Source organism: Syngnathus acus, chromosome 3 (genome assembly GCF_901709675.1).
Source record: "Syngnathus acus chromosome 3, fSynAcu1.2, whole genome shotgun sequence".
NCBI classification, from domain to species: domain Eukaryota; kingdom Metazoa; phylum Chordata; class Actinopteri; order Syngnathiformes; family Syngnathidae; genus Syngnathus; species Syngnathus acus.
Genome location: NC_051089.1, coordinates 15283111 through 15310983, shown reverse-complemented (window position 1 = coordinate 15310983; position 27873 = coordinate 15283111). Strand labels below are relative to the sequence as shown.

Sequence of the window (27873 nt, the reverse complement as noted above, 5' to 3'; positions counted from 1 at the left end):
GCTATAATATGCATCAATAGAAGATACCTAATAATAGTATATAATAATAATAAAATAATAGATTATAAAAGAACTACTAATTTCACAAGAAAAAAAAAGGTATTTTTATTTGTGCAGAAAACACAATGAATAAACTTCCATCACACATTTCAGGAAAAAAGTTTTCGTTTTTTTATTCTGCAGTGACAGAGATAATATAACAATTGGTCCCAAAGCAACATAGAAATACAGTTGCAGGATTCCATAGTCTCTGCCATTGTGTCAGTCGGTCCTCATTTCGGTCTTTAACTCAAGTGGGACAAAGTAAAAAAACAAAAAACCTTAACCACTGCTGAAAAATCTCTTTCTATATAGTTTTAAAGAAACCTATATGGTAACATAAGCATCTTCTTATAGCCTAGCTACAGTGCCATAAAAAAGTATTTGTACCCCTTGATTTTTTTTTTTACATTATGCCACCTCACAACCACAACACATTAATATTATCCATGGAGATTTAGTGATTGCCCAATACAAAGTAGCACATAAGAGTGAAGTGGAAATGATAGTTTTCAAGATTTTAAGTAAATAAAAATCTGAAAAATGCAGTGAGCATTTGTTTTTACCCTTACCAATCAATACTTTATAGCGCCATCATTCTTTGGATATACAGTCATTCAACAATGCCGTTCTTCTTACTTCTTTTTTTATACTAAGAGTAACTTATTTTAACTTGGAAAATTGTATATCAATTTTGTTCCCCTTCACAATGATGTGCTACTTTGTTTGTCTATCGCATACAATCACAAAAAAAATACATTCACATATGTAATTGTAAGCTCACGAATTGGGAAAAAATTTAAGCGGTATGAATACTTTTTCTAGGCAGTGTAATGTTTATTTCTTGGATCAGTGTGATTTTTTTGCCATATCTTTATGGATATAAGACAGCCTGAAATACATAGAACACATATTTGCACGACTTATTTTCATTATTACTACTATCCAAACACCATACAGTTTTTCTGACAAATCCAGTCATTTATCTCATACCCTCTTTACAAGTACCACATGCTGAGACATATATTACAATTACAATTATTTAAAGGGGTATTATAATGTCATATACGTTATCAAGCACATCCATAAATACATAGAGCTTTTTATTAGGGTCTAATGCTACAGAAAGGAAGAAGGCATTACATGGAGAATTGCACAACTGTTTTGCTCATTGCTGTTAATTTTCACATCGACCATTCATATTTTCTATGGCACAGATACACCACATGCATTTAAGAAGCGGATGCAAAATATTGATTGCAATGATTTTCTTCACTATGTCCGCTCAGATCCTAATATAGGAATCCATTACAGCAGGCGATTATGCCCATGAAACAAGGCCAGCATTGTTTTTGCCTAAACACAAAAGCCCTTGCATATGGATATCATCAGTAGGTAACTAAACAAGCTCAAAAGTCCAATTTTGGCTTGGCCACTGTGATACGTAAAGTGGCAGCTAGAGGCACTCGGACAGCACTTCATGCTTGGTGGGCACAGCGGACTCTTCTGAAAGGGGCTCGGTGATGAAGCTGGCACTCAACTGGAGTTTGAGTCTCTCCACCTCATAGTTATGCAGATACTCCTGAATCAGGTAGCGTTCGCGTTTAAATCGCGCCTTCACGCCTGAAGGCACATCAGGGATCATCCATGCCACAAAGAACTTCACCACAAAGACTACATGCTGCGGAGGGAGAGTAAACAATTGAAAGCAATTCAAAGCAATTGAAGCTCATCACGACATTCAAATCTTCTTTGACAATTATTTGAACAAAGGCTAAAGTCTTACTTCCATGGTGATAATGAAGGCCATTTTGGCTGCCAGGATATGCCAGAACTGCATGGTGTGAGCGTACTCCCTGTAGTGGCCCGGAGGGTAACGGTAATCTCTGTATCTGTAAAACCCCAAAAAATCTATGAAGACGTATGCACATAACTCACAACAGCCATTTTGACATTGGAAATCAGTAACTCGAAAGAACGATATTAGTGGTCACAATTATAAAAATTACGTCTCCATTCTGTGAATGGGCAAGAACGTATGCTTGCATACTTTAGGTGGGAGCACTGAACAAGGTGCCAGCCAATTGCAGGGCGCATATGGACAAAGAACTTCACACCTATAGACAATTAAGAATAACCATTTAAAAAAAATAATAAATGTAAAAACTGATTAACACAGGACAACCGATGTCACTGTCAGACAACACCAAAGCTGCACAGATTCTGTTCACAGCTTTTCAGGACAGAATTTAGACATGGTCACATTGTTGCATCTATGATTTTTCTAGATGTGCTTCTTTTCTCCTCATCAAGTTGTGATCTTCAACTCTCTGTTTGGGAATGTTTCAGGATCCTGCTGCGTCAGGTGGCTGGAGAGAGGGACGACTGGGTTTCTCTCCTTATGCTGTTGATGACCCATGACCGAGCCCCGGACCAGCATAAGAAGTGATGGATGAATTAACCTAACATATAGAGTAGATGTTCTAGAATGTGGGAGTACCTTGAGAAATCCAGCCAGTCCACACCGGAGAGCCCAAGATTAGTTCAGAACCTTCTTGACTCTGACATGCTAACTACTACAACCCTCGACTAAATTTGCTTAATACCTGCAAGTGGATGTTGAATTATCCAACCAGTTATCCTGTTCTTCCGGCATGTTGCGGAAGGGGATCTGTGAGATGTTGTATACCGACAAGCTATTGTTCACGTAACCCCTCATTGAGGCTCCTTTGCCAGTCGCGTACAAGTAGACCATACGAGGAATCATGTCTGAGGTGAACGCCATGATGAACGCCTGAAATCACACACGAGACTGTCAAGAATGTTTGAAAGACATTGTGGAAAAAAGACATTGGAAATTGCATTCATTCCACCGTTTATGGAGCAAAATGAAGTATCAAATTAAGTGCGAGACACAAACTCACATTGGTAACAACAGACAATATGGCAACCGCGTTAAGAATCTCCTGCCAAGCTCCAATGTTTCTGGCTTTGGCTGCCACAGGTCGTCTGAACTGAGTGGTGAACTTCCAGGCGTCCACCCGAATTTCCAGAATGTTATTGAACAGAGCCAGAAGCGGAGCCAAAGGAAAAGATGCAACAAATAGAGTGATGAAACCAAACTGGACCACTGAGAGGAGCCAGAGAGAATGAAAAGAAACACAACAGAGAAAACAAATACAAAGTTATGTATATCAAGTAGTCCAGGACAGCATGATTATTTTAAAAATATCAAATAGAAGAGCAGACTACTTGAGCTATCTTACCCATCTCCAGGTATTCATAGAACAATCCCAGCTGGCTGAAGTTCTGCAGGACGTGGTCCTGCTCCCAGCGGCTGTAATGGTTCTCAGGATGGTGCCTCCCCTTTCTGCTACTCCACCAGTTACGCATCAACCTGCCAAAAGCCAACCATAGTTAGTAAGGTATATGTTTATCATTGGGGGTTTTCACAACTCCGATGCATTATACTTAGTCTCGTAGTTTTCTTACCAAGGGAAAAATACAGAGAAATAGAGCTCACTGTTGGGTTTACAACATGCTGTACAGTATCTCTGGAAACAATATTTTTATAGATTCATCTAAAAAAATATTAAAGATGACATACAGACAGTTGTCCTGCTAATGCACTGGTGTCAAACTCATTTTATGTGGCTGTCCAGAGTGTTAGGGTTTACAGATTATCTTCATCGTATGATTATGTTGGAATGTAACCTGTAATAATTTACCTAGCTTGTCCTGTCTTAACAAAAGTAGTAGAACAAAGTGCTAAGATCTTTTGAACTGATTGACTAGCTGCAGAGGAAGCAATCAAAGTTGCTTTGTTTACACAACGTCGTAAAAGACCCCCTCCCCTGCTATGCTTTGGTCAGCAGGCCAGGGGCTTCAACCCCATCCTGTCCACTCTCAACTCATCCCCACCCTGTTTCTCTCAATAAAAATGCTCCTGCAAGAGGCCTGAGTCAGACCTCATTCGATCATCGCTGTAAGCACAGCGACGAATGGACTCTCCACCTGCAGGTGTCTAAAAGGACTTACTTGTCTCCCGTGTGGTTCTCGCAAAATAAGTTAGAGTGAGCACCACCCTAACACAGAGCATGGAAGTAAAGTACGTGCAGCAAACGCACTGTCATTTAAATGAGAAAGTGTGAGCATCAAGACAGCTCACGTGGGACAAAACAAGGCAGAGGGTGCAACCACTTAAAAAAAAAAAACAAAAAAAACAACAAGCTATCCAGTTTGTTGATTTTAAAAAGTATTATAAACATTTGCCAATGTGACCTCTGACCCCAGCAAAGTCAACTATGTTGCGTCACTTATCTATAGACACTTGAGCTCTCGTTCAAAACAATGTCTTCACAAATGAATTAATGCTCAGTCTTGATTTACACCATCATTTTTTCAGCTGACACAATTCTGATTATTTTCTCTCAGGTTTAAGTTGCATACAGTATCAGATATGCATCATGGCATGAATGGCAAAAGAACATGGCGCAGGCGCAGACATAAAATTTGAATTGGCCACTTGGCCCTACCATGTAAATTCAGCCTAAAAAGTATTTAATAATACATTTTGATTTTTGTTCTTGAATACCAGGGGTCACTATTGGGCCTGCGGGCACGAGGTAGCCTTCAAGGACCACATGAGTCGTCTGTGAAAATTTGGCTGACAATACAATGTGGGGAAAACAGGCTGACAATACAATGTGGGGGAAAACCAAGTATAGAATTCAGATTTCATAAACTCACGGCAGCAGGGCTTCCTGGATGTTCCCCCACAGTTGTTTTCCAGCCATGACGATCACCAACTGTGTAGTCAGCTCTATGAGACAGCCTCCGGGGTCACACTAAAACAGCAAGAAGCTCGTTAAGCGAGGCATTTGGAAAAAACAGATTGAAGGGATTTTATTAAAAAAAACTGCTTTTTGTTTACAAAGTCAGATATGCACACCTCTTCATTCCTCAATTTGCTCCACTTGCCAAACATGTATGAGTATGCACCGGGAAAACCCACAAATTTGCCCTTAAAGAAAGCCACGTAGAAGCAAGACGAGTAATAGTTGACAAACTGGAAGAGAAACATTTTCATGGTGAGCCTGTTCTCGTATTCCAGATGGGTCTTTGGGATCTCTGGAGGAAGGAACCACATGATCAGAGACAACATTATAAATATCAGCAATATCAAATATATAATGTTTAGGCACTATGATGAGGTTATTGTACCCATATCAGTAATCCAGATAGCCACCCTCTCATAAAAGAAATTGAGGATCATGATGAGGACAAAGTTGATGCAAGAGGCGGTCGCAGAGGTGGCCAGTTGCGGTGTTATGAACCTGCCCACCACCTGAATCTTCCTCATGGGGTCCTTAATGATACTCGCAAAGGCAGCATACACAGCCAGTCTGTACGCTATGACCCCAATAATGCAGGCCAGGATCAGCGAGATCTGCAAAGAACACACAAACACAAACTGCTGCTGGGCGAGTGTGATGAGGCCTGGGTCATTGTTTACATCAAACATCCAAATACCCAGAAGAGGACAGTGGCCCCAGACAGGCAGAAGCGAGCACACTTGCTGGTGACAGGAAGAAATGGTTCCATTTCCTGGTTGAGAATTTGTATTTGATTAATACACTGTGTGTTGATAGCATTGGCTTGTGTATAACTGTTGTCATGGAAATGAACGAAGCTATTGGTGTACCTGAGTGATCTTGTTGAGTCTCCTGTTTGTACATCTAATTTCAAACTCGGGACGAATTTGAAGCTGTTGCTGTTCCTCTTCAAAGTCCACCAAGTCCCACTCGTACTCCAACCGGGCTTGACGACGCTTCCAGAACTCCAAAAAGAGAGTTACTGTAAAGCGTGTTTGCAGAAAAGAAGTAAGGTGTTTTTCACTCTTGTCACCAAATGACCTTTTCATAGACAAATGTCCAAATGTTTAATGTTTCAGTACTTTTTTTTTTTTTTTTTTTTTTTAACTTGCAGCTCTCCAACAAGCCACTAAACAGCAAAATACACAGAAGGATTTGGATCAATGAAGCAATATTTCCAATATGTCTACTTCTATGCCATTCTGTGATTCTTCAATCTACTGATGACACAGTAAGCTCAGTGGCCAAACCTGATATCTGAAATCTGAACATATTGCTGTGTCAAACAGTTGTTGTGGTTTCATCAGTTGCTAGGTGTTGTTTTGGTCTCGTGATTTCAAAATTAGATGAAAACGAGGACGATGGTCAATGATTGGTTCGTCAACCACATGCTGTGAATTTTGCTGCTTTATCCTAAAATTTCACCCAAAACCTGAAATCATAAGTCAAAATCATATCTAAGACTTAGTATCTAATGCTGTAGCTTATATCACATATTTTCAAAACATAATCCTTATAAAGCCCCTTGTAAGGCCTTCCAGACTATCCAAAGCCTGCAGTATGCTCCAATAGACAGAAAACCCAGTAGTATAACATAATCGTACTGGCAAGTTGATCTGTCCATAAAAAGCATGTGAGCTAGTTAGATGACTAAGTATGAAAGACTTTGACAGTGAAGGAGGGAGGGTTGTGGTCAGATTGAGGTTAGCTGGACACAATTAGCGCGGCATTGTGCGTTACTCACCCCAAATCCCCATGAATATGGCAAAGAACACAGTTCCCTCATTGTCAAACAGGTGGGATTGCTGGAAGTAAAAACATGAAATGGGATCAGTTCATTAGAGCAATACAGGAAATGACAAAATGAGCAGCGACATGGCGGTATGGTGCCGACTCAGCAGGTTATATTTAATTCCTCGCACACTGTCAATTATCATGAAATAGCAGCTGTCAAAAGAAGTTAGTTAGTTACCCAGGATGAGAGGCACGTCGAGTTGAGCTTCCAGAAAGAGCACTTTTTGTCACACAATGGACACATCACAATCCTGCCCCCGATATTAGCATCACAAATTTCTTTGCTAATGGAAGAGAAAGGAAAGGTCAAAGAAATTCCACAACAGAGTGTCAGTATTTACTATGTGATTTGGATTCCGCTGTGAGTTTTAAAAGGTTTTAAAAGCATGAATGTACTTTGTTTTTCTCCAACCAACCTGGATATGTTGTCGTCATAGCTAAACACTCCGTAGGTGAAACATATAAAGCCCATGACAGCAGCAAAGAATAACATCTCTGTGTAGAATCCCAGCCACGCAAAGTAAATCCCGATCTTTTCCCCGTAGTATTTCCTGAGAGCACAGTTTCATTTCAACAACTCGTCTGACTTCATGGGGTTAGTTCAAAATCAAATGTAAACATTATCAAACTGTTCTATTCCATTCTTATACCTGATGAGGTTAAGTGGCTGTTCCTTGTAAAAGCAGAGAAACCTGGCCCAGTGCGAGTACAAATTGAACCGCTCACTCTCACATTCCGCATTTCTTGCTCTCTTCCAGTAACGGCACTGAAAGAAAAAGAAATGTACAGGGAAATGAAGATGGCAATAATATGGACAGTTGGTTAAAGTTCTCTGAGTATTAAACTGCTTAATATTCAAAACATTTAACAAAAAATTATCTGCCCATGTACGTTTTTTTCATCATGGCTTACATCATGAAGTGGGAATGCTGCTGTGTACGTCCCATTGCTGAGTAAGCGCTTGATTCCTGTCTTGTCTCTGTCTTCTTGTCCATTTTTATAATAAGGACATCGAGCTAAGATGTAGAACACCTGAGGAAAAGAAGATTCAAACCAAGTCATTCAAAGCAAAGCCATTAACTATTTATGCAAATATATAACACTCGAAAAGAACTCACAATTCTGTTCCTTGTGGATGGTGGGAAGAAGGTGTCCTTGTCGTTAATGAGAAAGAAGTCAGTCTTGCCTTTGTCAAAGGGGTAAGTAAAATAGTCAGGTTGAGGGTGCATTATGTGTTCTGGCAAGCGGAAAGGATGTGACAGCCACTCCAGAGGAACATCCCGGCCGTGAGGGATATCACTGGCTTTGAAAGGAACCTTGATCTTCAAGACGTCAGCGTAGGTGGCCAGAACATCCCATGGAGCATGGATCTTTAAGAAGTATGTCTTCTGGTCTTTAGAGTCCTGGTAAAAGAAGATGAAGGAAGAGAGTTTGTTCTGCACCTCATAAACAAATCCGTGGCTAATCCATCAAATTGGCGGTGGCATGTTTATCGTGAGCCTCCCCTTTAAGTCTTTTGCCACTAAGATTTGGTGTCACTCCATATCGTCCTCTAGGTGGCGCAAGTGTTCTGTGTTGTGGTCCCTTACGGATTTGTCTTCTGTCTCCAATTCCAGTCCTGCTTTCTCAAGGTTGGCCTCAAACTCCCTCCTCCTCTCCTAAGGGCAAACACACACATCACACTGATCACAAGAATGAAAGCAGAAGGGGCACTTAACTAACCACATTTTTCTTTTCTCCTTTGTCTAGCATCTTTGTGCCTGTGCTTGAATTTGATCTTCAAGCTTTTTTTTCATTCGGTAATTACAACTTCAGCAATTGTATTTAATAATAAAAAAGGAAGTAAGACGTTAGACAGCCGTGGTGGGATACAAAAAACCTTTAAAAAAATACAGTAGGACAATTGTTGACAGTAGATTTGGTGAGTGCTATTAAAACTTTGAGCGGACCTCACACCCATTCCAATTCCAGTTTAACAACGACTGCATGTTGCAGCCAATATAAGAATATAACAGTGATTAGAAAAATATATTTATATCTAGTAGTAATAATAAAAGCTGGAGGTAGCCCTAGTGATCACATCAGTTAAACAAGACTTGATTAATACTTACTCCCCTGGGGGGCAGCAAAAACAAGTTAACATGACTCAAACTGATGACTAAGCAAGATTTCAATTTGCTTAGTTTCACATCCAGCAGTTAAGGAGCAACATTATTATTCATTTGGGGTTTTGCTTCTGCCCACCCAGTGAATGTTATCACAAAATGGATCTTCACCACCGTCATGTGTTTGGTAACGCCATAAAGATCCAAAAATTAAAAAGAGGATATAGGCGCAGTTGAAAGAAAAGCAGTTGTTCATTATTGTCCGACAATAAATATTTAAATATATAATTATTATCTCATGCACGTTTTAAACAATCGGTTGAGGCTCGCAGCGCATTGAAGTGCCAGTGCCTACTTCTGTAATCTACACACACAGCACTCTGAGAACTAGGTGGGGGGTGGTGCAAGTGCAAACAACAAATTTGTTGGACTCAGGCCTTCAAGCAGCAACTAGTAAAGTTGAGAAGTTGTTGCTAATAGCGACACAGCGTATTAAACAGCCTCAGTTGCTGGAAGCACTGTCCAAATAAGATGTCTCCTGATTCTTAATTTGTACTTTGTTACATTTCTTGAAAACACTTCAGGTCCGGATAACAAAAGAAAATAGAAAAATGTTACAAGACTTGATAACATTGTGTTGATTAATGTAAGGCTCCAGGCTCTCTTTGTAACAGATTTCTGCACATGATCTCATTTTTGGTTTTAAACAACTACCGTAATTTTCGGACTATAAGTCGCACCGGAGTATAAGTCGCACCAGCCATAAAATGCCCAAAAAAGTGAAAAAAAACATATATAAGTCGCTCCGGAGTATAAGTCGCATTTTGGGGGGCAATTTATTCGACAAAATCCAACACCAAGAACAGTCATGAACGAGCAACAACAGGCTAAACGATAGCTATGCTAACGTGACATAAACACAAACTAAGAGCTGAGAACGGCCCTGACGTAAAATTCAGAGTTATTCAAAAAACTATTACATAAATAACACGTTAATAAAACCATCTGCGTCACTCCAATTCATTAAATCCATCAATCGTCCTTTGTCAACAATGCGTGCGCGCCGCTGACGGCTCTTGCACTTAAAAATATTCCACAGGCCCATATAACGATATATAAATTATATATCAAATAACTATTATATAAGCAATAATGTTATCAAACCATCTGTGCACTCTAAATCATTAAATCCATCGATCAAATTCCTCGTCCTTTGTCAACATCGCCGTGCGTGCGCCCTGACGTCAGCCTCGTCGTTATTCCACAGATCTACTATATAACTATATTGTAGCGTTAACAAAGTTCAAGGAAAGACGTGGGTTTGGTAAACGGCTCTTTATTTAACAAAACAAACTTACAGGCGTGTGGCGGCGTGGACGTCCAGCCACGGAAGTGGACGAGAGCTCCATACGATAGGACCGGGCGTGCGTAGAAGCATTGTCCGAGCACCATCCACCGTCCTCGGACAGCCAGCCGGCTGAGCGCCGGCCCTCGACTTCCATCCACGGAGCTGAAAGGCAGCTCGGTAGAGTAGGACCGGGCGTGCGTAAAAGCATTGTCCGAGCACCATCCACCGTCCCTGGACAGCCACCCGGCCGAGCGCCGGCACCCGACTTCAATCCACGAAAGTGAAAGAAAGCTGGACGAGTCGATCTTTGTCCTTTATGTAAACAACCGTCGCGCTGCTGACGCGCGACGTCGCGTCGCGCTGCTGTCGCGCGTCACTCGTCCAGCTTACTTTCACTTTCGTGGATTGAAGTCGGGCGCCGGCGCTCGGCCGGGTGGCTGTCCAGGGACGGTGGATGGTGCTCGGACAATGCTTTTACGCACGCCCGGTCCTACTCTACCGAGCTGCCTTTCAGCTCCGTGGATGGAAGTCGAGGGCCGGCGCTCAGCCGGCTGGCTGTCCGAGGACGGTGGATGGTGCTCGGACAATGCTTCTACGCACGCCCGGTCCTATCGTATGGAGCTCTCGTCCACTTCCGTGGCTGGACGTCCACGCCGCCACACGCCTGTAAGTTTGTTTTGTTAAATAAAGAGCCGTTTACCAAACCCACGTCTTTCCTTGAACTTTGTTAACGCTACAATATAGTTATATAGTAAATCTGTGGAATAACGACGAGGCTGGCGTCAGGGCGCACGCGCGGCGATGTTGACAAAGGACGAGGAATTTGATCGATGGATTTAATGATTTAGAGTGCACAGATGGTTTGATAACATTATTGCTTATATAATAGTTATTTGATATATAATTTATATATCGTTATATGGGCCTGTGGAATATTTTTAAGTGCAAAAGCCGTCAGCGGCGCGCACGCATTGTTGACAAAGGACGATTGATGGATTTAATGAATTGGAGTGACGCAGATGGTTTCGCGCTGCTGTCGTCACTTGAAATTCAAATTACAGTAATCCCTTGCTACATTGCGGTTCGTTTATCGCGGTTTCATTTTTTTTTTTTTTGAAATTTTTTTTTGAAATTTTTTGAAAAAAAAAAAACACATATAAGTCGCTCCTGAGTATAAGTCGCCCCCCCACCCAAACTATGAAAAAAACCGCGACTTATAGTCCGAAAATTACGGTATCTATTATTGATCTGTAGTATTCACAGCTGAGTGTCAAGAAATTTGATCATAGTCTAAATTTTTAAGTCAATGAAAAAGGGATTACTGTCATCACTTTCTATTCCTGTTGTCATCAGGTGTTCCTTTTCTGGATTGTGTAACAAAACTAACACTACTACACTGTCACAGTAAAATGATGAGTCATCAACTGACGGCAATTTGTTATTTTGCTAGCCTCTTTCCAGTCTATCTAAGCCCACATTTTTACAGCTTTTTCCTGGTTTGCTGGCCTTTGTGTAAAGTACAAATCTGGGATGGGATAAGGTCAAATTTGCCGGATTTTGATGCAGCGATTTAACGGGCAGATTGTGGCCCTGTGAAGGTTAACATCCAAAAGTCAGTCTACTTCATCTGATGTGCCAGTTTAGTAAAATTACAGCATGAAAGTCAACTTTGTTACCTGTTTTTTCTCTCCATCTTTGTCATCCACATAAGACAGAACAAAGTCGATTCTTCGCACTCCATCCCTGAAGAATACTGTGTCTTTGTTTGGTTGCAGTTTCTCTGTCTATGAGATGAACGACAGGAAAGGAAAATGTTAGTTATCATTTACCATGATGGGGAACTAACAAAAAATAAATTTTACTCCAAAACACAGAGCTCTGTTTTTGTAGAGGGTGTACATGTGCTCGGCGTAAAAACTGACGCTTCTTCATTTCATGATCTTTAATACAATTTTGAAATACCGCCCTGACCACAACTATGAATGTATGTGTAGGGTGGGGGTGACGGGATTTTCACACGTTAACGCATAATGGGGGGTGGAAGGCAATGTCACAGCAGCCAGCCAACTTTACATCATGCGCAAGTGATTTTCTTGCAGTTCCTCATAAATGCCCTTTGTCCTGCATGGACTCCAGCTGCTGCCAAGTAGACCAAGAGTTTCTCCTGCACTGAACTTAAAAGGAATAAGAGGTTCAATAGCTTTGGGAATCAAGTCAGCTGTGGTCACTCGCACAACTGTGCAAACATCCATTTCTACCAGCACGTCAGGAACAGAGACGGGGCGACCAAATGTAGCACGAACCTTTATTGAACAGGGGAAAGGGGAAGACTGGACTGCCGGTCTGGCTGAGCAGAAGAGCGCAGCACGTAGTCAGAGGCAGGTAGGTGGGTGGTCGAGGAAGGCGGCGACCAGAACAGGGTCAAGTACAGGTGAGTAGTCAGGACAGGACAAGCAGCGAGCAAGGCGAATCGGGTCGGGTCGGAACACAAGCGAGTCCGACAACGGGAATCGTTCGGTCAGTGCGCAGTGGCATCACGGGCAGGGTAAGGAGACGAACTGACAACCGCTGCTTTGATTCACTGAGTTTAAATAGAGCGGGCCCAACGAGCCGTGGTAGGTGCTGGTGATTAGCTTGATTGGGGGGCGTGGCTGGAGTCAGGTGACGCAGGCATGTGACAGAACCCCCCCCCCCTTCAAGGGACGGCTCCTGACGTCCCAAAAACAGAACCCCGAGCCGGAGTTGGGCGGGTGGGGGGCTAACCTCAGACGCGCGTTAATACCAGTCCGAGTCATCGGACGAACACGTCAACCAAGCACCGTCATCAGGTGGCACCACCGACACGTCTCCAAAAATACTTGAGAAAGAAAACTCCATCCACGCACGCAGTAGGAACATGATTTGAAAAGTTGATTGCTTTGTAGTTAAAAGGGAACCGAGAAGGGAAACAAAGAAAATGACATTAACAATATGTAAAGAAATTACTGTAATTAAATTACTGCAAGTAACAACTTCAACGTCATTTAGACAGCACAGTGGCTCTCTGACTAACCTCTGATAACCTACTTTAGTGGTCTATATTGGTGGACCAGCCAGGATACCTCTCTTGTTGTGTCTGATAAGGTTGCTCTGCACATTATCAACTCCTGTTTAATGCTCACAGTCCCTGGGGGCACATTTGGCAATTGCTCTGACATACAAGAATGTACATGAAACCTCAGAAAAAAATAATGGTTGGGCATTTCTCATTCCTCCCTACTTTCTCTTGTTCCAATTAATTCATATACTAAGATATCATGAGTAAATATTTCTCTTAACAGAATATTTACATTAGTAATATTTATTATTATTTACATTATTAAAGTACACGAAGACCTTTGCAATCACAGAAATGTGTGTTTCACACAAATGCATGACAGCATGATGTCATCCCTATGCTGCTAATAAACTGAAGCCATTATTGTTTTACCCAGCATTTTGGCTAGTTTGATAGCATTTGACAATTTCTACATCTTGTTGCAGTGCTGTTTTTATTAGCGTAAGTGCAAACCTTTCTGCACTTAACCAAACATCTCATGATGTAACACAACTGCACGAAAGAGTCCTAAATATATTGCAGTCCAGTGCTCAACATATTATTAGAATAAACATTCGCTATATGGTTAGAGGGGAATGAAAAAGCAAGCGTAAAAGTCCATACATGGAGTTAATATCATAACTGGGGGAGCAACTGTTAAGGTAGTTTTAAAAAACCCACCCACCGTGTTTATCAGAGCACCACACCCAACGTACACGCCTTCTTGTATGAGTGATATTAAGCTACAAGTGGAAGTTAACTGGATATAGTGCCTGAGCATCAAAATCGTTGACCGAGTAGCACTGATTAAATGTTCCATTAGAGGGTTGAAGTCAAATAACCAGGCTTTTCAGTCAAGATGTATCATCGCAGCTGGCTCCCACCAGAGCATCAATATTTAGTTTCCTCTTGTTCGAGAATGACAAGAACTCTTTGAATAACTGAAGTCTTGTGATTCAGCAATGAGAGCGGCGAGTCAGTCAAAGGCCATCAAGCATCTGCTGCACAAGCACACTGAACAAGTAAAACCCCTCATTGTGACAAATAGGCTATTCTGTGTATTCTTCCAGTACTCTTATACAGCTAAATTGCTGTCAAAAAAATGACACAGCAAATTATGTGACCATATCAAAATGACTACTTTGATGACTATCATTCAGTGCTCCTAAGCTGAATGTTAAGACCACATAATGATGTATATTTGCTTGAATTGTAATTTGATCCACATTATAGTCAACTCTGAAAAAATAAGGCCCCAAATCTCACAATTACTCAGTGGTGTCCAGCTCATGAAAAAAAAATGCACTAGTGTTCTGAGCTGCATACCATCAGTGGGAAAGGAATTGATGATGTATATGTACTACGTCTTACCTCAGTGTGTCCCGGCAGGGTTGTTCTCTCCGATAAGGAATTAACATCAGTTCCACCATTTTCATCTATGGAATAAAAAGGTAGTTTTCAGTATTGTGTAAATCTGGCTTTTTCATTGACCACATCATGAAACTGAATGAATGACTTTTTTGGATTCATTGTAGTCTTTATACATCTACCACACAAAAGCCACCCGCAAGACTACTAATTGATAAGGAAAAATTGGAAAAATAAAAAGAAGTATTACTAAAATCAAATAATATTTGTATTTCAATTCCTTAATTGCAAAATTAAGATTACTGTGAAGATTTGCACTAATGATAAATAACACCATTGTCCATTAGGACTAGGGATGTTTGATACCACTTTTTACACAGTACGAGTATTGATCGCTTAGTCACCAATAACGAAACCAAGTCCCGATAACACTAGTATTTTTATTCTTCAAATTTCCCCTCAAAAGTCAGATAATTTCAAATAAAGACCTATATATTTAATCTAGCAATTTTCCTTAGGGCTGCTGATACCGTTATCAGATACTCGCCCATCCCTAATTTGGACTGTGCATCTCTGTGGCCGTTACATACATTATCTTGATATAGATGCACAAGCCATCATAAAAATGTGACTCATCTCAACTCAAATGTATTTATATAGTACTTTAAGAGTGATGGCAGCTGAAAAAGTGTTGTAAATAACTACAAATTGAACTAAATACAGTGTTGTAAAAAGTGTTGTAAATAACTACAAATTGAATTAAAGACAGTTAAACGTAGCAGCATTTAAAAAAACAACAACGATTAAAACAATAAAAATAAATAAAACACTAAAACAAGCAGAGGCGTAGCCAGGAATTTTTCCAGTAGGGGCGCACGCCCACAGGAAAAAAAATCGAACATCACCCACGCCGTTCGCTGATCGCTAAAACAACATCCGGGTCCGGGAGGCAAACGGTGAATGGATAACATCGCGCACATAGAATAGCGCAAGCACATTCGCGCAAGACCGAAAGAAAAAAACGGCATGAAAATGAAGAATCGAAAAAGCTCGATTTTTTTCAACCGGGGCGCAGGGAGTCCTAACCGGGGCGCCACCCCGGCTCGCCCCGGCTTGGCTACGCCTCTGAAAACAAGTGCAGAGGCTTGAGCTGTGTCAGGGAATAAAAATGGATTTTGAGGCGGGTTTTAAGGAAACAGAGTGCATGTCTGAAAACAACAAATGTTATGTCTTAAAATAATGTGCAGAGTGCAAAGGCACACGGTTGTTTCAAACATTTCAGGAATCCTTTAATCCCTCAAAGCAGAGGCCACTGACTCATCAAGAGCTCCTATCCACAATATTTTACATGTATTACTCCTCGAACACACAAAGTTCAAAGCTTTGTACAAGAATGAAAACGATTGGGTCAATAGTCTGTATTCAAAGTACAACTCGCATTATTGCTATTAATAGTAAGGAATACTCTAAAACAAGGGTGTCAAACTCATATTTGTCGCGGGCATTGTAGTCATAGTTTCTCTTGGAGGGCCATTATGACAGTCAACCCATTATATTATTTACAGTATAGGCTACACGGCTAACTGATGAATAACTAGTTTTGAAATCAGAGACTAGTCAAAACTGTTCAAAATGTTTAAAAAGATGAATGGTAATAAAAATTGCTAGCAATATTTCTGTTTTGAAAACGTGAAGACAATTTCTAATTTTAGTAATGACACAAAGTTGATGCAAAATTTGTCTTTGCGGGCCACATAATATGATGTGGTGGGCCGTATCTGGCCCCCGGGCCTTAAGTTTGAGACCGATTGTCTAAAAAGATTGTGTGTGTGTGTGTGTGTGTGTGTGTGTGTGTGTGTGTGTGTGTGTGTACGCGTGCGTGTATGTTTTTAAAGGACTATATTAAGACTGGAACGAATTGCCCAAAAAAAGCATGCATTCACTGTAATTATTTGTAAAGCAGGGAATGTATTCAATATATGAACAAATCAACATGTGCATATACTTCAACTCTGTGGAGCCATGTGATCTCTAACTGCCTTTCCACTCTATTTAAACAACAGCTGCTCTCAACTTTGGTGAAATCTACTTTAAGAGTTACCACCTGGTTAAGATGGCTGCACATGCCTCTCTGCCAACCTAACTAGGTCTATAAATAACATTCATAATTCTGGTGAGGAGACAATATAGGGATGCTCAGACGTTGTGATAAGGAATGAATGCAACACGTGCTCCTGTCTGTCTGCACTACAATGACACACTGCATTCCAGCAGGCCAGCGTGGCAGGCACTGCTGCTTGCTGTCTGCCGCCCTCTTTTATTCTTGAATGCTGGGAACACGGCACTTCCTGTGGGGGAGGTTGGAACGTGCATGAAGACGGCGAGGGGGAGGGGCTGAGCAAATGCGTATCTGCAGTGGCCACAAGTCCCACGCGAACTCAGCCTGCAAAGGACAATCCTCTGCCTTCTTCAGGCAGCAGCGTCTGATTGGATAAAAAGATGTCAGACAGCATTGGGGGCCAATAGAAAAGGGTCTTTCTGTGTAATATCTATGAAGACACTAGAGGAATAGAAATGTGTCGTCAATAAGAGCAGAAGAATCCCTGAGGACAAACAACAACACGTCACTGGGATCATGGGAAGAAGTGTCAGCTCTGTAGCTGAAGTTCTATTTTTGACTGCGGTAGATTTTTTTTTCCTTTTATGAGCTCACGTGACATGTACACAGACAGTTATCTGGGTTGAGCAAATAGGAGCAAAGGGCCAGCAGTGTAGCTCCTTCCACGGAGGGGGCAACTATACAGAAGACTAGGGTCATTTCAAAATGTCAATAATCATGTTGATAAACAGTTTCAAAGAAAAAAAAATACTATGTAATTAAGGCCAAGAAATTCTAATCCAACATTAGTTCAGAAATACAAAGATGTTTTACTTGGTCTCAGGCAGCAAATATTTGGGTCCCTCAGCTCGAGTACTTGCTCACCCATCAAGTGTGAAATTACTCAACTAATATTTTCTGGACATGTGTCTGCAAGAGAGCGGTTCTGAATGTAGTGACAGAACATGAAGGATTTACACAATACTCGCAAGTTTCTCCACCACACGTCAGTGAAGGAGAATTATGTCGAAATGTTATGGGCCACGCTCTTAAGCCAAAGCACCAGTGGTGGCAAAGATCAGCATGAGGTAATATTGCAATAACTTCTCATAATTGGCATATACAATTCTCCAGTTTTCAGATAAGGAGGATAATTCTGTTTAATATGATATGTTATTCTTGATCTTATGCTACTGAAAGCATGTCAGACATTATGGAGAGATGGGCAAACGGTTTTAAAAATCTGGATAATTGTCACGGGCGAAATGGAGCAGGGCGACCAAATGCAGCTTGGACAGGGGTTTATTGAAGGGAAAAGGGTGGTGGAGGAGAGGGTGAGGGGAACAAACAAGCAGGAGAGCATGATAGGACTAATCGGCAGGAACTAACAGGACGGGACAACAGGACTGACAAACAGGACCGGCTAACAGAGACCTAACAGAGACTTAACAGAGACAGACTAACAGAGACTTAACAGAACGATTCGACGGAAACAGCGAGACGAGACGTGATAATAATACAGTATATTTCTTTTTCAGGTGGACAGAACTGTTTTTAACAGAAACATTTCTTAAATTTTTACTTCCACTAGTATTTGGCTTGGTGGAATAAAGCCTTCACTGGAGATTGTTGTGATCTCAATAAGGTCACAAAATTGTTTTTAGATTAACAAAATGAGATTTGTTCTATTTTATCTTGTGTGAAATTCAAATTGGAACTCTTCTGTACTAATGGTCGAGAGATTATGAAGCTAGAGATGTAACAACTGAGTCTCTGGTCCATAGGATCCTGATAAATGAACTTGTCCTAGGTGGTTAATTAGGATGCAACACACAATTGCAAACAAAATACGAGGCACAAACGACAAGTCTTGTTTTTGTGATACTTTGTCGCAGCAGTTTTTTAATGAGCAATTTGTACAGTTCTTTCTCTAGGGTGGGGTATTAATAAAGTTCACAACTTCTGTTTCAAATCTTACCATAGAGAATGTTATCTGCTCAGTTGGAATTTTATTTTTATTCATGTTTTATAAGGCTGCTGTCAGCAAAAGCCAAACATACATATGTCAGATGGCTAATGTTTTTCCAGACTGAGTTCTCAGTCTTGTTATTAAGGCAGAATGGAATGATGTGGAGAATCAGTGGAATTCCCTCAAGGTGAAACCAGGTTTAATAAGGCTGTCAGCTCTAGAAGTGTGAGGCAAAGAGCTACACACCATAAATATTAATGTCCATTTGGTTGGGAGTTCAAAATGCACCACAAATTTGAGGTACTTGCAAAAAAACGTACTCATTTATAAATCACATCTTTGTTTTTCAGTTGGTAAAAATAACAAGGAGATTTTTATCACTGCTTTGGCACCGAGCAGCTAAAGCTGGAGCCGCCGCTAAAAGATGGCATCGGGCGCCCAACAATAGTCTCACCGTGATAAGTAATTTTTTAGCGCACTTGATTAGCGATTGGATTTTATTTCAAGACGTCGTAGCAAAAGTGCTATTAAATGAAATCTGGAAGAGAAGGAAAGTCCGCTGTTATGCCACGGCACGCTTCGCAAAACAACTTCAAAATAAAAGCATACCTAGGCATTGCTGCCCATCTATTAAGCATTTACATATATACCTGCAGCACTCCTTCGACGTAGGTAGGCATACAGGGAAAGGACATAAAAAGACACACTAGAGGTCACTTCAACAATAAATTAGACAGGCACTGGAACAGGCCACAGCAGAAACTCCATTCTGAGGGAGCCCTCCCACCTTCTATGACTCAATTCAGGCTGTTGGGGCAGCAGCATTCCAGCTGCTGACAAGAGGAAATTGGACAGGCTGATAAAAACAGCTGGGGTATTCCGTGGGAAAGTAAACCTTATCATCTGTGGTGGAAATTTTCCATAACCCAACGCAGGACACCATTACAATAATCCATCCATGCATTTATTCAATAACAGTCTTCTTTATTCCAGATGGGTAATGGACTAGAACCTCAGCTCCATGCTTTCTGCTGCTGCTCTAAATAGCCCATCCATAACATTTTATCTATTATTTATTCATTCACTCATATCCAGGTGCAGTATGTATACAGTTTTGTAATGCTGCAGTCTATTCTTTCTGATTTTGCACACATTTGATTCTGCATATAGTATGGAGAGTATTCTCATTTTATATTATCAATGGTTTGTCTTGTCTTTTATGTATGAAAACCAAAGTATGCAACAGAACTGAATCATTTGGAAACAAGTAATTTATCTCAGTTGACCAATGTTATTATGATATAAATGACAGAGCTTTATTGAAATGGTATAGAAACACTGCGTCTCAGACCCATCATTGATATCCGACCGCGAGCCTGAGACAGCGCGTCCCATGTTATGTTCCTGGGGGAAAGCACACAGGCCAACATCTCACATGCCCACTTTGGTAATCATAGAAGTTGGCGAAGAAAGTGATTGCACATTTTCTCTTTCAAGATCTTTGCCTGAATAAAAAAAACATAACTTGATTAAAGTTTCATTTGTATGCTGATTGCCTCTGGCCAGGAAATCTGCACCGTTGGGAAGTCAACAACCCCATTCTTCACAGTTCTTTCAAAGCACCAAATCTAATATTAATACAAGTTTCAAAACAAGACTAATGGTTTTATGCAGGGGAAATTAACACAGGGTTGGGCAGTATTTATGAAATATTTGATAATAGTTTATGTACATTTATTGTATTTTGTAACATCCACATCTACTTTATGATAATGCATATTCACAAGTAATTGTTTTGGGTGTTGTTTTAAAAAGTCAGTCATGGTTACAACAGCATTAATAAGTAATATAATTTATAAAGCGGCGTCATTACCGCAGTGACCAGGGGTCCAAACCAAACCACATCACCAGAATTTGTGTTATGAGACTGGAAGCAGTTTTGTGCAGTGTTTATATGCGTGATAGAAAATTTCAACAATAACCACTTTTAGTCACTATGGTATGGAATGGCGTTACATAAAAGGGTACCGTATTTTCCGCACTATAAGGCGCACCTTCAATGAATGGCCCATTTTAAAACTTTGTCCATATATAAGGCGCACCTTCAATGAATGGCCCATTTTAAAACTTTGTCCATATATAAATCCATATATTTGGACACGCCTGCTGTAGTGGCTCAATATTGGTCCATATACAAGGCGCACCGGATTATGAGGCGCACTGTCGGCTTTTGAGAAAATTTGAGGTTTTTAGGTGCGCCTTATAGTGCGGAAAATATGGTATTATAATAAAGGTGTTAGCACCGTCAATCCCTGGTCACAGCTTCCATGTCTCTCAGTGTGGAATACATAAGTCAGCTTTTGAACAAATGCTGTGAATGGAGGAACGAGCACATTTGTTAGCGTCAACACTAACAAATTCTCTGATGGTTGAAAAACATGTATCGCCTCATTATTCATGTTATCATGCCTGAAAACAGCACATGTACATGCATTTCTGTGCAGCCATGAACACAGCACACTGTACAACCTGCAGTTGAGGGCCAATATGGAGGCTGAAACAGCAAAGAGGCAAAGACCCTTCTGGGTGTGATTAGCACACATACCAGTGCAGAAATAACAGCCACACAGAAGCAGAGTTATGCTAAACTACTAAGCACAGCTTGCCGTCATGGGGACAAATATATGAAATGAGACAAGGGGAGGAAAGTAATGAAAGGACGGACAGACAGGCATCACATTAAGCCTCGGATCTGCCCGTACCTGTGTGCAGGTTGATCCTGAATGCAGTCAGCACAGCGGGACCATCTTAAGGGAGCAGATATACGCATTAGTGTTCTCATGCTGTCAGTGGGGAGTAAACAAGCGTGTTTGTAAATGCTGGTGAACATCGGTCTTGTTTTTAATAATGCCTCAGTTTGGATAAATTAAAGAAGAAAGACAGAATGTTGTTCTGCAGTGTTTTCTCGCCGACAGGAATCGTATTAAAGTTGCTGGAAAGAACCAAAACAATTCAACTTGAAAAGGAGAGAGCCCCAGACTCAACCAAACAGAGTACAGTCAATATCTTGAGTATAACGTATAATTCATTTCATGATGCTCATTTGGGAAGATTTAGGTAGGCTGTGTGGGAGTCTGTAGCACCCATAGCAGCTCATGTGTAGCTGCTTCATTTTTAAATTTAGACAGGAGTTGTCTGCCACTTGAACAACCACAGCTTGGCATTGTGTAATAACAAAACAGGGGAAGTAATACTATTCGGAACAGATTTAACTTCCTCTAAGTAAAGATGACAGATGTGCAAGAAATTCACACGTTACATTATAGTAGCACATGTATGAGGTTAGTAAGGTTAGCACGGAACTTTAAATGCATCTGAACGAGCAATGAATGATCCGAGTGTTCAAGCGTAAAATAAAAGTATTGAGATCTTTGAACAAATTGCTGATGAGTTTTTGTTGAAAATTTCAATGATGCATCTATGAAGAAGCCTAAATGATGTTATTTCAATGTAGAGCGAAAAAAACAAGGTAAAGTGGTTAAAATGCACTCGCAGTGCTCACAAAGCATTTTCACAAGGAATAAAGTATAATTTTCTTTAATCAGTCAGAGGTTTCCTTGACAAAATGCGCGTGACTCCCTAATCCAAGAATCCATGTTCAAGAAAGAAAAGACAGAGTCTTATCTTTGCAAGACACAAGTTACAAGAGTCGAAATAGCATGTCAGTCGTGGTTGCAGACATGATATGCATGAAGTCTACAACTGTTTCCAAGGAACGCCTGGAGATGCAGATTAGGTTCTATTATAATCACATTTAGGAAGTCTTCATCCTGCCTTTCCACAAATGAATTATCATTTCAAAATTATTTGCTGACATAGTATTTATTCGTTTTCCTCAGTTCAATGCATCTGCAGGGAGAGTGACCGAGGCTCATATAATCATATAGCAAGGTTCTGAGCATGTTATTTCAAAGATGAATGAGTGCAGCATGTAGGACTGAGAAGAAAGAGTTGGCTTTTTATGTGTGATTTAGTATCGTGCCTTCATCACATGGGTAATACAATTACAGGGTCAGTTTCCATGGCAACTCATTGGCTCTGTTTCTACTCCAACTGGGTGATGACTTCATCTGGATGCAGATAGGAGAGTGAGATCAGCTTTGAAGGAAGCATCCAAATAGAAATCAATAATAGCTTTGAAGAACCCTTAAAAGCGAAGGGATTTTATAAAAGTAGATGTATTATGACTGAGGGAGAGCAATTCCCAAGAGAGGCAGCGTTTGTCACTGTTTCAGCCTCCAATAAATAGACAAATAACTATTTAGCAATAAAAGGAAATGGTACGGATGCCAATGTCGCCTCCAGAAGGGGGGATTAAAATTTTGGGGGAACATTTAAATAAATAGACAGATAAAAGTTTACTGCTTCTTTGCGTCTGCTAATCAACATTTCACTGAGTAAAGTTGTATCTAATAAGTATGTCTATCAGATTTTTTTTTTTTTAATATTACATCTGCATAGTAGACAGCATATATCAGCTTGTCCTGTTTTATACTTATACTAATATTTAGTTTTATTTTATATTTTAAATTCATATTTTATACTTATTCTATTTAGTTTTATTTTATTTTTTTAAATTACTTGATGTTATGAATTCAAGGCAATGGTAAAACAATTGTAAAATCTATGTTCTTTCCTTTATTTTCATTATTCATGAAGTGCTGATAGTGAGGCTACGCTCAGGTTGACTCTGCCAAGAGAAATTGGCCTGTCGAGTACAACCTGTCGAAACTCTCTGTCGTAGTATAATTCGAATTTCTACAGACTAGACCAAATAGACACAAAAAAAGAATTCAAACTGCACAGGCAATGTTAACAATTCAGTAGAATAAGTATCTAAAGCAGGTGTCTTATTCTTGTCCTAAGGACTGCGCAAAATACAAATGCACATTATCAAACTGGTAGTAGAAATAGAAATTAAAAACACTCAAATGTTGCAAATAAGTTCAAACGCTCTCATGAGGTGGTTTTTGAGATGTGTCAAAATGGAAGTATATTGCACAAGTGTAATGAAACCATTTTTCGCATTTCCACTATAGTCATCTGACCCCGCTCAGTCGTGTTCAAAGGGTGAAACCGAGGACTTCAGCCCCTCCAGCAACCATAGTGACGAGCGCTGGTTGGACGGAACCAGAGGGAACAGGGGTTTCCGGGGCAACTCTGCCGATCCGGACCATCTCAACACGAACATTGCCACGGACCACTGACACATGCTAATGAGCCGGTCCCCATCCGGGTTGCACTGAGAGCAGGTCACACCAGTGCCGAAGGGGCCCCTTCTGAGTCGAGGGCTCAGCGAGCACTGTGCCGCAGCCCCGAGGGTAGCGGCGAGGTCCTGTCAGGGGAGCGCTGTAGAGTGCCGTGGTGCGACAGAGACTGAAACCCGAGCCCTCGCCGTCCCACCGAGGCCCCACTCCTTTCCAGGATGACCCAGAGCCGGCCGGGGGAAGCATACCGGTCTGAGCGTTATGGCAGAGGGTGATCCCCGGCCAGGCCCAGGCCGGCCGCCACCATGAAGGGATAAATTCCATGTGTGGACATACCAGTTTACCTGTCAACGATTTCATCCCGTCACAAGTCTCATGAAAGGATTTCACGAGAATTACGAAATCTTCTGAGACGAAACGTTACAAGAATTACGCTTCAGAAGTCAAACTCTATCAAATGGAAACGCCTACGGGTAGCAAATCCACCTCATTGAAATTGCGGAAATATTGCTTTTATTTTGCGAAAAATTGTAATGGAAACCCAGCTAGTGTTGGCAAAAAGAACATGTTTCAATATGCAAGAGAAAACAAAAAACATTGCCCGAATAGCTAATAGAGGTTCTATCATGGAAACGTAATACTATGAAATGGATTGATTAAGTTGACATTATTTCCTAAGGAATAAGTTGCTTTGAGTCAATGTCTCCCCAAACACAGATTCCGAGTTAGCATTACAGAATAGACCGTGTTCAACATTAAAAGTTTCACTGTACTAAAAAATACATTAGTCTGTCAGTCAAGCCTGTAAATCCATGTTTGGGCAGCTGTGAACAAGGTACCACAGTCAAAACAGAGCCAGAGGAACGTGAGGACAGACATCTTCCTCCCCTTTCAAATGTGGCTGAAGGTCTGCTCTGATAAGCGCCTCAACAATGCCACGGCACAAGTGCAGTCTATCAACCCACCGCAGACCTGATGTAAACACACACCTCTTTGTTAAGCACTCAATAAATGCAATTTAGTGTTGGAAACAAGTTGATGTCTATATTTATTGCAATCGAATCAGCAAATTTTGGATGCGCCTCACTACTATTTGTTCCGCCTGCCAGTCCAGATACAGTAGTTAACAATATGCAACAAATCCAGTCATGAGGTTAAACCATCAAAACTAAAAATAACACTTCAGCGTTGAACGAGATCACAAGGTTTTAACATGGTTTGGATGGTCAAGATATTGCTCAATTGCTCCAGTCTGTGATTTGTGACATCGGAAAAGGCAAAGCTACAAATTTTGAACCATTCTGGCATTTGATCCCAATGATTTGCGTCCTTATTTCGTCATGAAAAATTAGGGATTTAGAGCATTGTTGTTTACGTTGGAGCCCAGGTACACTATTCCATCTACGTATTGATGGATTAGTCCAGCTAAGCACATTTGATTGGACCTCTGACATTTATTTTAAGTTTTTGTTGCAATTGCTTGTTGAAAACATTCACGATCGTGCTAACACGCGAAAACGGACTTCTAAAGGAATGTAAACGAACATTTGGAACAATACTACATTGTCCTAGAGGTTAGACACGTTTCCTCAATTTAGAATTTTTATTTTGACTTTTAAATGTTTTTTTTTTAATTTGGAAAAAAAATCCGCGATGTAGTGAAGCCGCGATAAACGAAACGCGAAGTAGCGAGGGATCACTGTACTGCTCTTCCATGGTCATAACAGTTCAATGTGAACATATATGGGTACATATGTGTTATTATTTGCGAATGCTTAGAAGGTAATCTTACTTAGGCAGGTACTTAGTATAAGGGACATAATGAAGAGAGTGAAACAATACAAGGACCATTAGGGCAAAATAATGGTAAAGCAATTAATCTTCGATGAGCCAACATCTGAAAGCATACCGAGTAAAATGTCCCTTATGGTTTCAGGCCACAATGAAAGTGGTTTAGGGTCTGGTAAAGACACTGACGACTTGACCGTCACTGAAGAAGTATCTTATTAAATATGAATGGCAAAAATAAAATTTTCTCCAGTTTGATGTACATTGTCTTATCTAATGATCAATCTCTGTAAAAACACCGTTTTAGTTATGGAAACACCTTTGAGGGTCACCCCACTGTATGTTTTGAAATGACACACGTTGAACCAACAATAAAAATAGAAACAGTCTTAGTTGCAAGTCCAGTACATTTTCAGACCATTTGCATAAGATCAATAGAAGCTGAGCTGATCAGAGAAAGCACAAAGTACACTTGCACGGCTATGTTAATATGTTTGCACTGGAATTCCTACAAAGTAATTGGAAGTTTTGACTTGTTTTTTATCTGACTGTTTTACGCTAACGTTATGAAGTCGGCTTTCATGTTTATCTACGGTTGACTTATTAATGGAAAAATAGCTTTGATGTGGATATGGCATACTTTCTTGACATAAATCAATGATAAACTAAAAGAAAAGCAGAACCGACAAGGATGCAAAACCAAATGGGCCTACCTCCCGTGTGAACGTCTCCGGTGCCCTGCAGCTCGATCAAAGTTTCATCCCTCGCCTTGCCCGTTATTCTCCTCATTGCGGCCAACCGTGTGTTCAGTCACAGCGGCTGTGACGGGAAGCCACGGACCGGTGATGCCACTGAGGCACTGTTGGCTCGACCAAGCCTCCACCATGCACGCACACCGTCAATAAAAGAAGGCGGCAGGCATTTTTAGCACGTTTGAAAAGAGGAGAGATGTAAGTGATCCCTTCCTTGCTCCCAGACGCTGCCTGAGTAATGAAGGTACTCATAAAAGGGGAGTGGCAAAGGGGCTTTGCATCGGCTCAATGTACCTCTGCATCAACGTGTGCGAGAAACAGACAGTGTGAGTGTAAAACAAAATACAGAAAAGAAATGTGGGTTGTAAATCGGCAGTGGTCCGGGCACAGGTTGAAAAAGGCAAAATCTCCTGAGAAAAATACTTTAAGGACCACGAGGTGCCGACGAAACGACGGGAATTAATTTGTGTGCAATACCGGCACCTTGTGGCCACTTCAGATAGTGCACCATATTTTCCTGGTCTGACTACATCTACATTTAACTTTTAGCTCGCTGAATTTGCGATATGAAGTGGTTTATTAATATTGTGCTTGTTGACGTCTCTAATGGGTATTAAACATGAGCACTATGTAATTGTGGCCGCTTCAGCAGGGATGCCCAAACTCCCCTCTCCCCAGCCACTTCTTCCAGCTCTTCCAGAGGGATCCCTACGTGTTCCAAGGCCGTCCTAGGTCATCCCCAGGGTCTCCTGCTCATGCCGAGAACACCTCACCAGGGAGACATCCAGGAAGCCTCCTAATCAGATGCCCGAGTCACCTCTGCCGGCTCCTCTCAACGTGGAGGAGCAATAACCCACAGCTCGTGATCATAGGTGCGGGCAGGAATGTAGATCGACCGATACATTGAGAGCTTAGCCTTTCGACTCAGCTCCTTCTATTGAACTCCTCCACTTGGGAAACAATCTCATCCCCCGACCTGGAGAGGTCATTCCACCTTTTCCAGCTGAGGACCATGGTCTCAGATTTGGAGGTTCTGATTTTTATCCCAGCTGCTTTATATACGCCAACAAACCACTCTGTTGAGACTTGGAGATCACGATTTGAAAAAGCAAACAGCACCACGTAATCTGCTAACGCAATAGATGCAATGCTGAGGTCGCCAAACCGAACCCCCTCAGTGCATTGCCTGCGCCTAGAAATTCTGTCCATAAAGGCTCTAGGATTTGCCATCATGAATCCATTATTTTTTAACATGTTTAACATTTATGGCTGGTCCTGACCATTTCCCAATGCAGATCACTGAAGAAAAATAACTATTAATAAGGCCCTTTACACATCATTCAAGATATCTTTGGAGACATCCGCTAATTGGGACTATGCTGGTTTAGCTGGTTT

The 27873-nt window shown here is 41.0% G+C and overlaps 1 protein-coding gene across 2 annotated transcripts; it reads right to left on the bottom strand.

The window, feature by feature from the left end:
- Nucleotides 1-147: 147 nt before the first annotated feature.
- Nucleotides 148-26732, bottom strand: ano5b (anoctamin 5b). 2 transcript variants are annotated; one of them, XM_037246832.1, is made up of 21 exons: nucleotides 26440-26732; nucleotides 21434-21478; nucleotides 14608-14672; nucleotides 11837-11944; nucleotides 8297-8365; nucleotides 7826-8110; nucleotides 7620-7739; nucleotides 7358-7473; nucleotides 7124-7258; nucleotides 6886-6991; nucleotides 6658-6718; nucleotides 5744-5895; nucleotides 5572-5646; nucleotides 5263-5488; nucleotides 4991-5169; nucleotides 4789-4886; nucleotides 3306-3436; nucleotides 2964-3169; nucleotides 2646-2833; nucleotides 1826-1931; nucleotides 148-1720 (listed from the first exon to the last, which is right to left on the bottom strand). In XM_037246832.1, exons 1-21 carry the CDS (start codon nucleotides 26513-26515, stop codon nucleotides 1496-1498), a joined length of 2772 nt encoding a protein of 923 aa, XP_037102727.1. In that variant the 5' UTR covers nucleotides 26516-26732; the 3' UTR covers nucleotides 148-1495. The 2 variants fall into 2 exon arrangements, with proteins under 2 accessions (XP_037102727.1, XP_037102728.1); XM_037246833.1 differs by lacking the exon at nucleotides 21434-21478.
- Nucleotides 26733-27873: the final 1141 nt, after the last annotated feature.